The sequence below is a fragment of the Podarcis erhardii genome, assembly GCF_964252035.2.
Source record: "Podarcis erhardii genome assembly, chromosome: 5".
Taxonomy (NCBI): domain Eukaryota; kingdom Metazoa; phylum Chordata; class Lepidosauria; order Squamata; family Lacertidae; genus Podarcis; species Podarcis erhardii.
The window spans coordinates 49,974,039-49,990,196 of record NC_138509.1 but is presented as its reverse complement, the minus strand read 5'-3'; the positions used below and the strand labels follow the sequence as shown (position 1 = coordinate 49,990,196).

At 39.6% G+C, this 16,158-nt stretch overlaps 2 protein-coding genes across 11 annotated transcripts in view; one reads left to right on the top strand and one right to left on the bottom strand.

Annotated features, from left to right (window-relative positions):
- The window catches only part of ATRNL1 (attractin like 1), a 514,893-nt gene extending 500,388 nt beyond the window's left edge, over positions 1 to 14,505 (top strand). The window contains exons 29-30 of one of the 3 annotated variants that reach the window (XM_081863641.1): positions 7,178 to 7,228; positions 11,583 to 14,505. In XM_081863641.1, coding sequence (XP_081719767.1) covers positions 7,178 to 7,228; positions 11,583 to 11,707 — 176 coding nt within the window. In that variant the 3' untranslated portion in view covers positions 11,708 to 14,505. Of the gene's footprint in view, positions 1 to 7,177; positions 7,229 to 8,323; positions 8,374 to 11,582 lie in introns of those variants that run through there. The other 2 variants (XM_081863643.1, XM_081863642.1) reach the window with 2 other exon arrangements.
- The window catches only part of LOC309342855 (uncharacterized protein), an 86,440-nt gene that overhangs the window by 26,318 nt on the left and 43,964 nt on the right, over positions 1 to 16,158 (bottom strand). The gene's annotated exons all lie outside the window — the stretch shown is intronic.

The following is a 16,158-nucleotide window of genomic DNA, read 5'->3' as shown; positions in this document are numbered from 1 at the left end:
TCAGCCTTACCGAATGTAATGTATAAGAGAGAACACATTATGGGTGCAGATAGAATAGAAGACATTATAGGTGAAGATAGTATCTACTTTTGATTAAAGTGGTGTACCAGAATTTTTGTTCACCATAATAATTTGTCTAAGAAGATATTCGTCACCAAGTAAAGTTTGTGAATTGTGAAGGAAAATATAGTTCTACAATACAAAATACAGTACAAGACCTTCAACCTCTGTTGTCGTGTAACATCTTTGCCAACTGCAGCACTAAGTTCAGTCCATCTGAAGATATCTAGGTACACAAATCTAATTCAGAGTTTAGAGGCACCCCAGAAATGAATATATTGAGAGTATGTGTAGCGAGATAGAAGTGGGTCAACTAATTGTTCCAGTTTTGAAAGGAAATTTTAGAAAAGCAACTTGTTCTTCAGACATTGCTGTTGAGGACAAAACTAAAACTAAAAAAGATGCTGTTACATGCCCAGGCAATTGGTAACTAGGCTCTGTCTGCTGCTCTTTTGCATAAAAGCTGGAACTGACTGTCCCAATTAGATTACAATTACCCCTGCTCAGAGGTCTTGGATAACACAGGCTTTTTAGATGCAAAAGAGTCATTCTTCAAAAGGCCAAGGGATTTCTCCTTGTAAGGCAGAAAACAAGCAAGGCAAATATAAATGATTCATAACTGTAACCCTGACCATTCTCCCTCCAAATTCATTTCCCTCAGCCTCACACTGTCTTTCTGTTCCTGCATTTTACCTTTATTTATCCTTCAGGCGTCTTTCCGTATATTACATCCTATTTCCCAAGTCTGTCTATGAGAGTGGGCTGATGTTAGGGCTGCAAAACTGATAGAAAGGTACCAACTTGACCAATTAGGGGATTTCTGGGCCCCGTATTGCCAGTCAAAGGATGCAAATGTTGATTTCCCATTATTATTTTAAAGTTGTGTATTTTTATTTTTATTTTGCACATATATGCTTTGTGCAAGTATGCATACTGGGGCAGGTGAGTCCCACAGATGTAGACTCTCTATTTCTACCCAGAATTGAGATTGAGGACTTCATTCGGGAACCATACCGTGAGTGGGAAATGAAACACTGAGCATCTTTTTGCCAGCAGGAAACCTAAGAGTTTTAGCTGAATTCTAATCTCCATTGGGAAAGATTAGCCACCCATCTTTGAGAGGGCCTATCACTGCCTCCCCCTTCTCTTTCCCCTAGGTAAGAGTGTCTTGCCTAGAAGTATGGAGAAGGCATCAGAAGGGGACACTGAGGAGCCTCTTAAGACTGATTGACTGGAACCCTCAAAAAGCCCTAAGACTGGGTAATCTGCTTTGTGCAGATTGAGTTCTTTCTATGGGCTTGCTTGATTTGAAGCCTGTAGTTTGGTCCACTTGTTTGAGCTATATACTTTGGGTTCTCTGCTATGGATTCATAGACTAAGCTGTCTACAAACTAGATACTCTCAGTGTTTCCCATCTGTAAAATGGATACACATTTTTAGAATATTTTCCAGGTGTGTAATTTCTTAATACTATTTATGTGAGTGACAGACATGGTCTTAAATTAGTTTTGCACTTTTAGTTCTTCCTATGTGAGACATTTGTAGCCTATGTCATATCAACTGTGTTGGCCTGCATCATTTATAGAAGGGTTGCTTGGCAGTAGAAGACTTGGAAGAGGGCTATAGCTGCAGAACATCAGTTTTGCATGTAGATAGTCCCAAATTCAATCCCCAGCGTCTCCAGGCAACACTGGGAGAGACTCCCTGTATGAAACCCTGGAGAGTTGCTCCTAGTCAGTGCTCACAATACTAAGCTAGATGGATTTGACTTGTGGCATGGAAGCTTCCTATGTACATGTAATGTAATAACAGACTTACGTCTCTGCTAGTTTCCTATGCACTCTGTTCCTTTTGCACTGGGCTCCAGCCCAGACCTTGCCCGACTAGGTACCCAAATTTTGTTGTCTTGGAGTGGAAAACTATTGTTGCAGTAAACCTCTGAAATGACAACTATGGCTTGTGCTGTGAAAATCACCTCTTCCTGTTCACTGGATAGTGGCAACCAGTACATTTGTTTTATAGGGAAGATAAAACAAATCCAAAACTGATTAAACTTTAAAGCACATAGCTTTCTCTCCTTCGGCTACTGCTTGGTGATAGGGACTTGGAAGAATAGCATGCTTTCCACATGGGCCACAGCTAATGTCCACTAAGGAGTTGGATTTGCCATGGAGGAGGTGGCAAAATGTGGAGTATGGGGAAGCTTTGAAGTAGTCTGACAAGGATAGATTTTAACAAGGAACCAAGAAGAAATGAGTATCTGAGACAAAAGCAAATGGGACACTTTATGCTTCTAATGTTTTTCTTTCTCCTTTGCTAAGCTCCTATCAGGAGACTGTCAAACCTAAACACAATATCAGCAGCAAAGATAGTGATGCTTTGATCATTACTCAGATCGAGCAGGTTTTCCCTATTATATGGCATCTATTTGAAGTGAAAATGAAGCACCGTGAATCTCTTTGGAAATGGCAGGATTTTGTAAGGGATAGCATCAAATATCAGTTTTGTAGAATGTTATCATTAATTTCAGTACAAAAGAAGAAAAGAATGAAAAGAAAGAAATTGTTACAAGCCACTGACATTTCCGATAAAACTGAAGATTCTGTTGCTTTCCCAATTTAGTATTATTGATCATTTCCATATTACTTTAAGTATGCAGTGTGCTTTATAGTGTGCTTTTCCTTATCTCACCCACTTTTCAGATGGTGAACTGAGGCTAAGAAAGGTTTCTCCCCCACAGATTTTAAACCAGGATTTCCAAAACCCAATACTCTTATTCAACAGATTATATTTTTAGCAAGGCTTTGGGCTTTCACTGGAACAGGTAAAATAGAAAACATAAGCGAAAAAGTCTGGGTAAAATGAAGACATACATTTTGTGTTTCAAGGGCTATCATTTCTTTGATATGTGTGACATTTCTCTGTCAACAGCTCATTCTGATTGGCATGTGGGATAACAGCAGAATGAGATTTCCAGGGTAAATACATGGATTAAAGGAGATTATACTAGTAACTGTAAATGGATGATAAATGCTTTAGTTTTCTGTATTTCTGGGAAGAAAAAAGTCTGTTCCAAAGCATGGTCATAAGGGATATATAAAATTAGATGATCCTTATCACACTACAGGGTCTCCTATTTGCATTTACCCCCTTTTAAAAAAGTTTACTTCCCTAAAATGAAGCAAAACATAGAAACAAGCAGTTCTGCTTGAATTATGAATTAGAACATGCATATGCATATGTATGTGCACTGATCATTTTGCATAATTTATTCCAGTCATAAGATTTGAGGTTACTGACTGTAGAATTGGAGTGGGGAAAATTTTTAACTTCCTAGTTACAGCTTTCCATCCTTTAAGTTCCAATCACCTAGCTCTTGTTGATCTGCTTTGACACTGATTTAATAGCAGAAAACAGAATCAGCTGAAAAATGCAAACTACAAACTGTAAGTCACTAATGTTGCAGAGTCTTCACTGTTTACAATAAGGTAAGGTGGAGTTTTCTCTTCTACCTTGGAGATCACACACGATTCAGGTGTGGTTAACATACTACACTATATTCTTGTGAAGTCACAAATCAGTGAATAAGGGTTTCCTTGAAATCAAATTAGAAGAACAAACAGCATTGTGAGAGCAGAGGTGCGTCTTCTTATGATTAACTGATTCACTATTAATGAGCAGACACACTTTAAAAGTAGAAACTGATTATTTGGGTGGAAAGGATCTATCATGCATCAAATATCTATGCTAAGTAAGAAGTCTGTGTAATTGGATTTTTAAGAAGTTAGGTGCAGTGTTAGGGAGCTGCTGAACACAGATCTTTTTAGCTTCCAAAATTTGCTTCCAAAGGTTATTTCAAGGCACTTTAGTTTATAAATCTGCCAACATAATTGCCTCTCAGAGAATGTTTATTTTGCTACATATTTAGGGATGACAGTTGTGGTGACAGCTGCTTCCATGTGGTGAGTCCAAGACAAAGTACTACTGAATGGGATTTTGTTCCATAAAAGAAAATAGCACTCATCTGCCTACAATACAAATATTTGATTTAATGGAGTTGTAGTTCATATCATTACTTAAATGGACATACTTTTCCACATCCTAACCAAAAACTGACAGTGAAAAACAAGAGGGTACTTTAGGTAAGGAGGTAGAAGTGAGCCAAAAATGAGGGAGAGGGGAAGCAGAAGTCTAAAGGTGACATGAAGGACACCAGTTACAGATAGGTAGCCGTGTTGGTCTGCCATAGTCAAAACAAAACAAATTCCTTCCAGTAGCACCTTAAAGACCAACTAAGTCAGTTCTTGGTATGAGCTTTCGTGTGCATGCACACTTCTTCTAAGACGTGTGCATGCACACGAAAGCTCATACCAAGAACTGACTTAGTTGGTCTTTAAGGTGCTACTGGAAGGAATTTGTTTTGTTTTGATGAAGGACACCAGGGTCTTAGAGAGGGGGAGCCTGGAGGAAGGGAACAGAGACGGTAAACTGGGGACTGAAAGGTGACTGCCTGAGAACTACATGTATGCCATCTTTCGTTCCATGATGGAATAAAACAAAAGAAGATGGGAAATGAGAGCACCTTGATTCATTTTAATAGGGTTTGGCTACAGATAAACCCAGTTGAAATGAATGGGGGCTGAAATGCAGCCTTGCTTTGTGAGCTGAGTCCAACACAGCATCTTGGAACACAGAGGTGGGAGATGAGGAAAGGATGGCTAAGGGCACCTGATTTGTACCTTTCAGTTCTTCTTCGGTTTACGATGCATTCAGTAAATGTACTCTCTCTCTCTGAATAATGGGTGCAAGTGAAGTTAATGTTTATAAATAAGGCTAGCAAGAGTAGAAACCCTGGCATAACATTAAGATAGTGCTCACACCATTATAAATGAGAGTTGATGAACCAGGATATTTTCATATGTGCTTGCAGAGTGCTTTAGTGCACTGAAACGATCATAATAAATGACAGAACCTAGTAAAAATGCCCAGTGTGTAATTATAAATAGTATTGATGAAATAAAAATGAAGATGTACTTGTTGAGCTCCATGGTGATCTATGTTAACCACTGATTAGCCATTCTAATTCCCATTATTTTCTCAGTAGGGTTGAAATTTCACTAGAGCCATTTGCATTAACTTTCATAGGTACAGGGATCTCTGATATTATTAATATACTAAGTAATGAGTTCATTGCACTAATGCAGCTGCATTTAGTCCTCAGTTCCTGGGCTTTTACAGGAGCTTTTTTTTGGGGGGGGGGAACTAACCAAGGAAATTGCAGCAATGCTGAAATGTGAAGCTTTTGGTTTCAAACAGCATTAGAGCACCATCTTTTCTGTTTTTAACTTGCCTGCATGACAACTCTTGCCTAATCTGGTTGTTGTTCTAAATTTCTTTGTGACATTATGGTTAACTTCTTTAATTTTCATTTAGAGTATTAAAGATTCTACACTGATGGGTCTTTACTGTAATTATCATAGTGTGTTCCGTATTGTGAATGTTCAGATTCTGCATAACAATGTGGAAATGCCAGTAATTTAATCTAATAAAGTTATCTATCCAGAATGGTATCTTACAATAATATGTATTTAAAAGGGGGATGTATTCCAATTATCCGCCTAACCAAAACTAGCAGGTCATCTTTAACACCCTTCACTTTAACAAAGGAGAAAGCGTTAGCATGATAAATTTTTAATTAAAATGAACAATAGAGGAATGGGGAAACTTACATTTCTCAGCCAGCAAATAAAACTAAAGTATAAAATGTTGGTTTCTTATTCTGGAAGGTAATATGGTCTTCCATCAGTTAGTATGTAGCTGTATACAACAAAATGGGGGGGGGGGAGGATTCAAACATCCCAGCCTGGGTATTTCTATTTAAATCTGATTACAGTGAAATAAAACTGTAGCTATTAAAGGTTTAAAAGAACTACAAATACAAGCAGTAAAAGAAGACAGTTAGTAAATGAGGTAGTAAAACATTTCAGCAGGGCAAACAGTTTATAGCTCACTGCCTTCTGTAGCAGGCGGCTCTATTCACCAAAGCCTCACGTGTGGTTCCCTGAATTGCACTTAAGCCTGCAATTAACCTTTCACGCCTAATGAAGCTGTTTTGCTGGAAAATTAAAATGTATAGTACTGCCTGCTCTTGCAAAAGTTGTGGGGAGCGGGGAAAGCTATCTCAGAATGAATCCATTTTCAAAGCCTATTGTTCAAATGTAAAATTCAAGTGTTGCACTTACATCTTAAATTGCACACCACAGTTTGCAAGGCAATCTGCTTTATTGTGGTACATTTTATTTCTGTACTTATTAATTGTTCTGCATAATTGTTAAAAATAAAAAATCCGCACACCAGTAATTTTATAGTTAGGCATTTAGTGCTTGAGGATCAACTATTACCACTAAATTGCCACTAGGGAAGACTATAGTTGTTCTATGTACAACCAAGATAATATTGTTTTTTCTTGTTTCTGGTGTTGTCTTTTAAAAATAATAATGTCATTTTCTCTGGCATACTGGATTGGCCGCTCCTTTTAATGGTGTCTCTAGCATTCACTAAAGGAAACTATAGATTGTTTCCTAACCAAAGGTTATGAAAATAGTCATCCCCATTTCTGTAAAGCTAAAACTGATTTGATAAATCCCATTCCAAGATGGACTTGGAATTTCCTGACCTCAAGATCACAGAGAAGCTTCTGACCTGTACATGTGACTCATTAATTCTGCTTCTGTGATTTGATACTGAACCATGCTGATTCTACAGTACTACTGCTACAGAACTGAAGAAACAGAGGCTTTCAGCTCAGAAGGGAGTATTTTTAAAGGGGGAATGCATGAAGTAAATTATAACAAGCCATGAAACTAGGGGTGACAAATGGGAGATATCATAGGATTTACATTTCCAGCCAATAATATTAACTCTAACTGTTTGGAAACACAACCCTATTAAATAAAGGTAAAGCATATAATAAATATTTAAGCCCCAGCATTTTTATTGACTCTTTGGTTGCATTTTGATGTAAATTATACTTGCCAGCAGCGTCTGTGCATCATTTTGACTTGGTAAATGAAATTCTTTTAGACCGCCAGTCTGAAGTAATGAATTGTTCCCCTAGTTAATTGTACTGCTTTGATAACAAGGAACTGTGTTGGGCCTAGAGAACACGGTAAGTGAATTCCATTGGATGATTTGTGTGACGTTTTGAAAAATGATCTTCTGGAGTGACTTGATATTAATGGAACTCTAACAGCATGCAAGCATGTCCCAGTATGCAGTTTTAGATTGAAAAGAAGCAGTTCCTTCTGAATAGTGGAGTAAGAGGAAAAGCATCCAATAAAGCATATTTCAAGAAAATGAAAACTTGGGAAAAGCATGTTAGGTTCAGCTCTTTTGTGAGTTCAGGGTGTCCGGTAAAAAGTGCCTTGATGTGTTTTATTGGGGAGCACATTCTATCCCTAGCCTGATCCTAGATCAGTTCACTAACTGTAACAGGAAAGCGGTAACATTTGAAGATTTAACTAAAGACAGTTGCTGACAAGCAAGTATCAATCTGGTGCTTGCTTGCTTGTTTGCTTACTACTAAATCAATTCACTAGTATGACCTGGTCTGTGGAGACTGAATGACACTTAAGTGGATGCACTGGCACTGGAAATGAGGACAGGTCATAGTCTGGTGCAAGGGCATCAGACTTGGCCTTGCACTGGAGCCAAAGCACTAGTCGTATGTGCTAGAAAGGCATCAATGAAAGTGAAAACTTGAGGCTAATATCAACTGGAACCAGTCTAAGACAAGAGCCATGCATATGGAAATTTTTAACTTGTTCTCAGAGCAAAGAGAAAGACAGAAACAAGAGGTTTCTCAACTACAAGCAGGAGTGGGCAGTACAGAAACACACACACAACATATGAAAACATACCGTATTTGGTATTTATCAGAGCATGACCTAAAAGGAGAAATAAAGATGTAAAAGGTCCTTGGACAGCTATGGTAAGCTGACTTGGGCTCTCTACCAACCTCCAGGATACACATTTCTTCCTGACTTACTCACAAATTCAAGAGTTCTTCAGTAGCCTGAACATTGGGTTTAGAGTCCTGTGGATGTCTGATGTCTTTCTGCACCTTGAAACCACATTAATGATGCAATCCTGTGCATGTTTCTTTCTAACCATACTCTCAGGTAAATGTGTTTGGACTGCAACCTAGGTTATATTTTTAAGACTGGCGGGCACCAATTAATTTGGATCTTTCTTTCATCCCAAGGGCTCAAAGCAAGTCCTGGTTTTCTGTCCAACTAAGCTTTCTTCAGAAAGGGCCCACTGAAATTAATGAACCATTTCTATTAACTTCAGTGGGTCTACTCCAACTACCGTTGGCTACAACCCCTAGCAATTCTTCTTACGAAGGACAATTTCATGCTGAACACTGCTATTCCAGCCACCAATGCCATAGTGCTACTGAATGATGCAGAGTCAGAGAATGGCAAATATGATGTGGGAAATGATTTCATGGCCCCATGCTTGTGTATGTTAATTTGTATGGATCCATTAAAGGATATGAATTAGGGTCAAACTACATCACACAATGTGGCAAGGCATGCTTGATTATGTAATTTAAATAGCATTCACATGTGCAAAAGGAATAAGGACTGTGGTGCAGTTTCTCATGCTGCAGTTCCAATAAACATCTATACATATATACATACATACAGATACAGATGACACACACACACACACACACACACACACACACACACACTGCTATTTGTCATAGGAAAGAAGTTCCCAATGGTGGTAGTGCCAGCTTCCTTTCTGTGGTAAACAGGCATTCCAGGCAAGTTTTCTTTGGGACCACTACAAAAGGTATTTTTCACACGCACCACATGTGATCTGATCCCCCCTCCATGCTACCTGAAGCATAATAAACAAGCATCACCAAACTATGTGTTTAGTGCAATGTGAGGAAGTGATCCTGAGCAGGGAGGAAGATTAAAGGAAGCATCTTTGTAGGAGCTTCACAGCTCTTAACAAGAGTCAGGCTGTGGGACAACAAAGCAAGTGAAAAGAATACTCTGACTCATGAGGAGAAAGATGGCCCTGCCCTGAGATGCTGCCATAATTAGTATCATGGGGAAGCATCTGACAGCATCCAGAATGATGTGGGGAGAGATAAACTAGGCTTCTTCTCTGTGAACAGCAGGGAAGAGTTTTTCAACAAGTTGATCTACTCTTGTGGAACCTGGAAAAGCATATAGTGAATCCAAAAGGCTACTTCTACATTTTAACTTTGCCCCCTGAGAAATAACTGTCCCTTTTGAACCCCGTTGGGTCTTCTGACAAGCCATGAAACATTCTTTGCACATGTTGGATTTTGCCCTTTGTATCTGTGCTTTTGCAACATGGAAATGATTTTGATTCAGTAAAAAGTATGAGAGGGAATATTTTACAGATACATCTAATTTTTGCATACTGACATGTTGACAAGCTATATATCCACTCAGTGAACTGAAGAACAGTGTATGGTGGCACAATTAGAAATCAAAGTCAAGAATCTTCAAATATTGTATGATATTTAAGTATCAGCATTCTCATGGCTGTTCTTAATTGACAAAACACACAGAGTTGTAGTTAGTAAGGCAATTCACTGATGCCTCCTTTCCCCTGACCTTGCACACATACTGATGTCCTCAGTGCCAGCATAAGTCTTTTATGTTCTTCCAGGCCTTTTAAGATCTTGTTTTAAGTATGTAACATGGTTGGGGATTTTAATGTGCTTTTCGTGATTCTGCTCAATGGTACAAAGAACTATAATGTCTTTTTTTTTGCAGCCCATGGCAGCCATTTTGTGCTGGTACCCACAGCACTTTTATCAAGATATGATCTGGCACCTCTCTTCTTTTTTTTATCCAAAAAACCCAGTGCTTCTTGTAGATAGTATTTTATAGTACTGGTTTTGTTGTTTGGGTTTTTGTACTGCTTGTCTCATAAATACACACACCCCTAATCCTAACCCACCCACCGCAATTCACTTGATGGGAAGCAGTATTTAGATAAAATAGCTCAAATCTGTGTCTCCCAAGCCTTAATTATCGTATTTTTCACCCCATAGGACGCACTTTTTCCCCTCCAAAAATGAAGGGGAAATGTGTGTGCATGCTATGGGGCGAATGCAGGCTTTCGCTGAAGCCTGGAGAGCGATAGGCATCGGTGCGCACCGCCCCCTCTTGCTCTCCAGGCTTCAGGAAGCTATCCGCAAGCCTTGCAAGCCCGGCGGGAGTTCCCGTGGGCTCACAAGGCTTGTGGGCAGCAGCCTGCAGCCCCGGCAAGTGTCCGCAAGCCTTTTTTTTTTTTTAAATAATATTTTATTTGGATTTTTCAAACATGAATGCAAAAATAAAAAACAGTATAACATATATCATAACATCTTTTCATAACATCTTTGGACTTCCTCACGCCGAGGAGGTCGCTCGGAGGTCCCGCCGAGCGCGCAAGGCTTGGGGCGGCAGCCTGTCGCCCGAAGCACAGGGAGCCCTCCAGAGAGAGGTCCCGCCGGGCGCGCGAGGCTTGGGGCGGCAGCCTGCCGCCCGAAGCACAGGAAGCCCTCCAGAGGGCTCCCCGTGGTTCAGGTGAGTGTCCGCAAGCCTTGGGAGGGAGGTCCCACCGGGCGCACGAGGCTTGGGGTGGCAGCCTGCAGCCCGAAGCACGCGGAGACCTCCAGAGGGTGCCCCATGCTTCGGGCGAGTGTCCGCAAGCCTTGCGCGCCCGGCGAGGCTTGGGGCGGCAGCCTGCAGCCCGAAGCACACGGAGACCTCCGGAGGGTGCCCCATGCTTCGGGCAGGTGTGTGCAAGGCTTGGGGCGGCAGCCGCGGCTGGGGGGGAAATAATTTTTTTTTATTCATTTCCCCCCCCCCCAAAAAACGAGGTGCGTCTTATGGGCCGGTGCGCCCTATAGGACGAAAAATACGGTAATACACCCTAAGCAACAAGTTGGACGTCTATCTTTTTAAAAAAATAAAGAGCCAGCAGGGAAGGAGTGGGATTGGGACTGTGGCACAGGGACAGAGGACTATAACTCTTTGCTTTCACTGGCTTCTGGTATTGCTTTGTTGTTGTTGTTTATATGAAAACCCAGCTACAGTGTGTGACAAGTGTCTTATTTACTTTTGTCATACCCTCCAACATTCCTTAGATGAAAACAGGGGTATTCTACTATATCAGTTTCGCTGCTAGTTAGTGGTATTATTAGTTTGGGGTTTTCTTTTTCCACCAGGCTTTCCTAAAGGCAATACATAAATAAAACTATTTCTGTGCTTAAAATACTGCAGTTTTGTATGTTTTCTCTCATAACTTTTGTACCAGACCAGGAGGAAATGCTCAAGCAATCATATGGCAAGTCTGATTCAATTGCTCATGAGCTAGTTTCTAGTGGAATTAGAAGCTCCTCTCAGTGAAAGTAGAAAGAGAAAGCAGGAAAAAGTATTCTCATAGCAGAATGTTAATTCCTCTTTTCCTTTTCCTTCCAGGACTGGCAATTGCAAGTGCACTGATAGACATTTCACAACAGAAGCCCTCAGAGTGTAAAGATAAGAATTCGGCAGTCAGAAATCGAAAACACCACCTTTCAACACGTCAAGGAACTTGTGTCTGAGATTAAAATAACACATTTGTATATTCTGTAATGTTTTTCTTTCTTTTTTTCTTTTTTAAAGAGCTTCCATTGTAAGCTAAAATACAGCCTCAGGTTTTATGGAGGCAACCTCTGGATGGTGGTAAGAATGGTGGTAAGAACCTCCAGGCTCAGATAGATTAGCACCTTCTTTCTGCTGTGCCCCAAAGCAGGGCATCTGGAATGACAAAGGTGAATATACTGGAGGACCTTATGAAAAGATTCTGACATCAGTAATGATATGAAAAATACTTCTCCACACGTCTTGTTATTCATATCAGGAAATAAATAAAAATGTCTGGAAAAAGATAGTACATTGTTTTATAATGTGGAAGGAAATATATCATGGAAAATTAAAGTAAGTCTAAAGGACTTGTTATATAGCTAGAAGTGTTGTTATTCAGTTTCTCAGCTTGATTAGCGCTGAGATACACACACTTAAGAAAGCAGAAAATGACATTATTAGGGATATAAATAATATTATCATTACCCTGATATGAAGGCATAATTTGAACTTTGTGATAGGCAGATATAGCAAAAACCATGTATTTCAATGAGCCAGATGTAACAAAAAAAACCTCTGAAAGGATTTATGCATATCAAAGATTTCTGCCTTCCAAAGGACCCTGCCACAGTCTAAGGTCTGAAGCAGGATGAAGACTGGACTTTTCTACTATGTAAGAATTCAGAATGGTGAATACAGCAAAGAGTACATGCTTGTCTTCCATGCCAACCAGCTAACTCATTATCAGATCCGACTGAGTTTGGGAAAGCGTGTCCAGCAGCCAAGATCCCTTTTCCCCCAATAGCCATCTCCAAAATTGCAAGACCCAGGAGTAGAAAAATTGCAAGACTCTCTGCAGAAGAATATCTGATGCTTTTTTAACTAACATAATTGTGAAGGCTGAAGTCAAATGTAGCTTTAAGCATGCTGATGTCTATTGATTACAGTAGTCTCAAGCATACTCAAGTTTGTGGCAAATGGTAGCCTCAATGTCCAGTGTTAAAATTAATGCCATATCCGCTTATTTGCAGAATAATGTTGCCCTGGCCACACTTACCCCTTTATCACAGTTATTAAAAGCCCTCCCTCTCAGAGCAACAGATCCAAGCTCTTCGTATTCATTGCATTTAAGTAATTCCACTGTACCCTAAAATAAAGTCCCCAGTGGCTTGTAGGAAGTTTTGTCACTTGGAACTCTTGGAATGACTTTCCTGTATGTGAGATCACCTTATCAACAAAAGCTAAAGGGAATTTTTTGACTATTTTAAAGAAAAGATCAAGCAGCGTCCTTGTTTTATTTTCATTATGCAGTTCAGCCCTTCCATTCACAGAAGGAACAATGATCCAGCAGAGGTAACTACTCACAGAGGAGCGGGACCAATTTTTGGTTCATTTTCCCTTCTGCTGCCACACCACCTCCCATGTTGTTTTGGAAATTCCCCCAACTCTCTGATCATAAGTGGAATGTCACTCAATAGGTGAATGATAAGGTGGTACCCAACTAAGTCATACTCAGAGTAGACCCACTGAAAATCAATGGGCGGGGTATAAATAATATATTATTGTTATAAATTATTATTATTATCAAATCCATTTGTTTCAGTAGGTCTATTCCAGTTATAACTAATGTTGGAGTCCAACCATAATATTTAATGTAAAAGTTGTTTGCGGAAGGTGGCGGCAGATGAAGCACGTTTATATTTAGGCTTAATGTCTCAAATTCAGGGAACTTTAAATGCATTCAAGATCAATTAAATTTACGTATTTAGTTCTTCAACTTAAGCATCACTGAAATGAAGAAGACTAAATTTACAATTTTCTTTGGAGCTGAGCTGCACTCTGAACTGGTCACGGCAGGTTCCCCACCCAGTCGTCTTGCAAGAACTTCCTCATAAGGGCAAAGTAGCAGTCCTTAGTTTGACAGCTGCCTGTATGGGAGTTATCTATCAGCAGAGGTATAAACTCTAACTTAAAGTGGAGTTGTGCTAATTATGAAAGCTATACAAATATAACTGATGTTTATAATTATACCTGCATTTTTTAATTAAAAAATCATTTTATTTCCGGAAGGGGGAGACATTTCACTGTTTACACTTTGACTACATAGTTACTTGCATGCCAAGATGGTGCAGTAGCAGTAATAACGCCCTGTTTGTGAGTTGGTAGGTGTTTTTCTTTTGTATTATCATTTGACTACTTAATTTGGATGAGAACTGAATGTATAAAAAAAAGAAAAGAATTTAAATACATCAAAAGGAACTGTTGTACAGTATGTAGTTCCCTCTCATCCGAGGTCATTAGGTTACATTTTATCATGACTGCTATGCTGTTTTAATTAGTTGCACATTGATAAATTATGCTGGCATGATTGTTGAAATAGTTTCACATTTCAAAAGGAGACCTGATTCTTATGCTGAAGTTATGTTGTCACAGTGTGATGATTTTTGTTGACTGTTCTTACCTCACTTTGTTGTTATTCTAAACAAAGGACCCAGTTCTGCAAGCACTTATATGCCAATATGTTCTATTCATATGATCCTATTTACATATAATTTTTTCCAGAATTAGGGCAAAATTGATTTCTGTCAGAAATTATCAAAAAAAGAAATATTGTAACTCCAATAAGAGTCTGGGTTTTTTTCTTAAAAAAGAAAACCCTTCTGTCATTGTAATGTTGATTTGCTTAAAGAAAACAAATCATTAGAATTGGCATGTATGATGAGTAAGATGATTATTTGAAGAAAGACAAAAGACAAATAAAAGACTTGGCTATAAATTTCCTAATTTTCCCCAACATGATTTAGTTACCAAAAGTTCGTGTATTTTGTGAGTCTACCTACATTTATTGGACAGGTATTCTATGAAATAGTTACCCTGGCAAAGCATGAACCCTACCAAACCAGCGTTTTTTGAAAGTATATTCTGCAACATAGCAGTGAAGCAGTAATTGTGCATGACACACTGGATTTACGGTATACTGGACCATCCACACATCATTCAGCTTTATTAGTTTTGCAGTGCTTCCCAAACAATATCACATTATTGCTATCCAGGGCAATAATAGGGGCACTATTGTACTACAGTACCAAAAAAGCAGAACAAAAAGCATACCCAGAATATTTGTGGAATGGAAAGGTTTGGATAGCAAGCAGCTATTGGGCACGCACTGTTCAAAAAACAAAATAAAACAGTATGTGTGCCAAAACTGTTGCAGGTGGAAACACTATTGGAAGTGGGATCAGGTATAATGCCCCATCAATGAATGCAGAATATAAAAGACGATAGCAGGGCCTCATGTTTAATTTTAAAAGAATGATAGTGTTGCTATCAACACTTCAAGATAGTAAGCAATTTTTATATAGCTGACAATTAAAATCAGCAATAAATGGTGGGAGTTCCTGTGTTGGTCTCATAATTGGTTTGACAAGCATTTACATCTGAACTTTTTTTAAAAAAAATGTGGACAGAATTACTCATGAAAGGCTCTCTTCTACCAATACACTAAGATTGATTAGGAGGACTAACAACCTGTAAACTAGGTTAAGCCAATGGGGTTTGGGTTACGTGAGGATTTTAACCTGTTTTCTCCAGTCCAACACGCTAACCATGTTTGCAAGGATTTCATCCAGAGTATTTCCCCCTCTACTTTGATCTTCCTGCAGCGGATTATCTTGCAGAGAAAAGAATTGCAGCTACACAGACTGCACAACACCAAATAACTTTCTCCTCTCAGCTGCTGCCTGCTGAGCAGGAAAGGAACTGAAAAGCCCAGGTGAAATTCAGCTGTGAACTACAGTGGTGCCCCGCAAGACGAATGCCTTGCAAGACGGAAAACCCGCTAGACGAAAGGGTTTTCCGTTTTGGAGGTGCTTCGCAAAACGAAAATGTCTTGCAAGTTCCTGCGCCCCCCCCCCTTTTCTAAGCCGCTAAGCCGCTTATCAGCTGATCCGCTAAGCCGCTTAACAGCTGATCCGCTAAGCCGCTTAACAGCTGATCCGCTAAGCTGCTTATCAGCTGATCTGCTAAGCCACTAATGGGCTTGCTTCGCAAGACGAAAAAACCGCAAGATGAAGAGACTCGCGGAACGGATTCTTTTCGTCTTGCGAGGCACCACTGTATTTCCAGCTCAAGGGCCAGAAGTACTCCACCCTTGGTTTAAGGATGGGCATATCTGTCAACTTTGGTTTCTTGTAGTTTCTCATTTTCCCACCCTTAAGCTCTCCACATTTTCACATCAGTATTCTTATTCACATTCTATTGTATGATCTTCACTCATTCAGTAAGGCTTTTGATAAAGCCCCCCATGATATTCTTGTGGAGAAGCTGGTAAATTGTAGTCTGGATTGGATAACTGTTAGGTGGATTTGGTGTTGGTCGACTGACCCAACCCAAAGAGTACTCATTAATGGTCCTCGTCATCCTGGGGGAA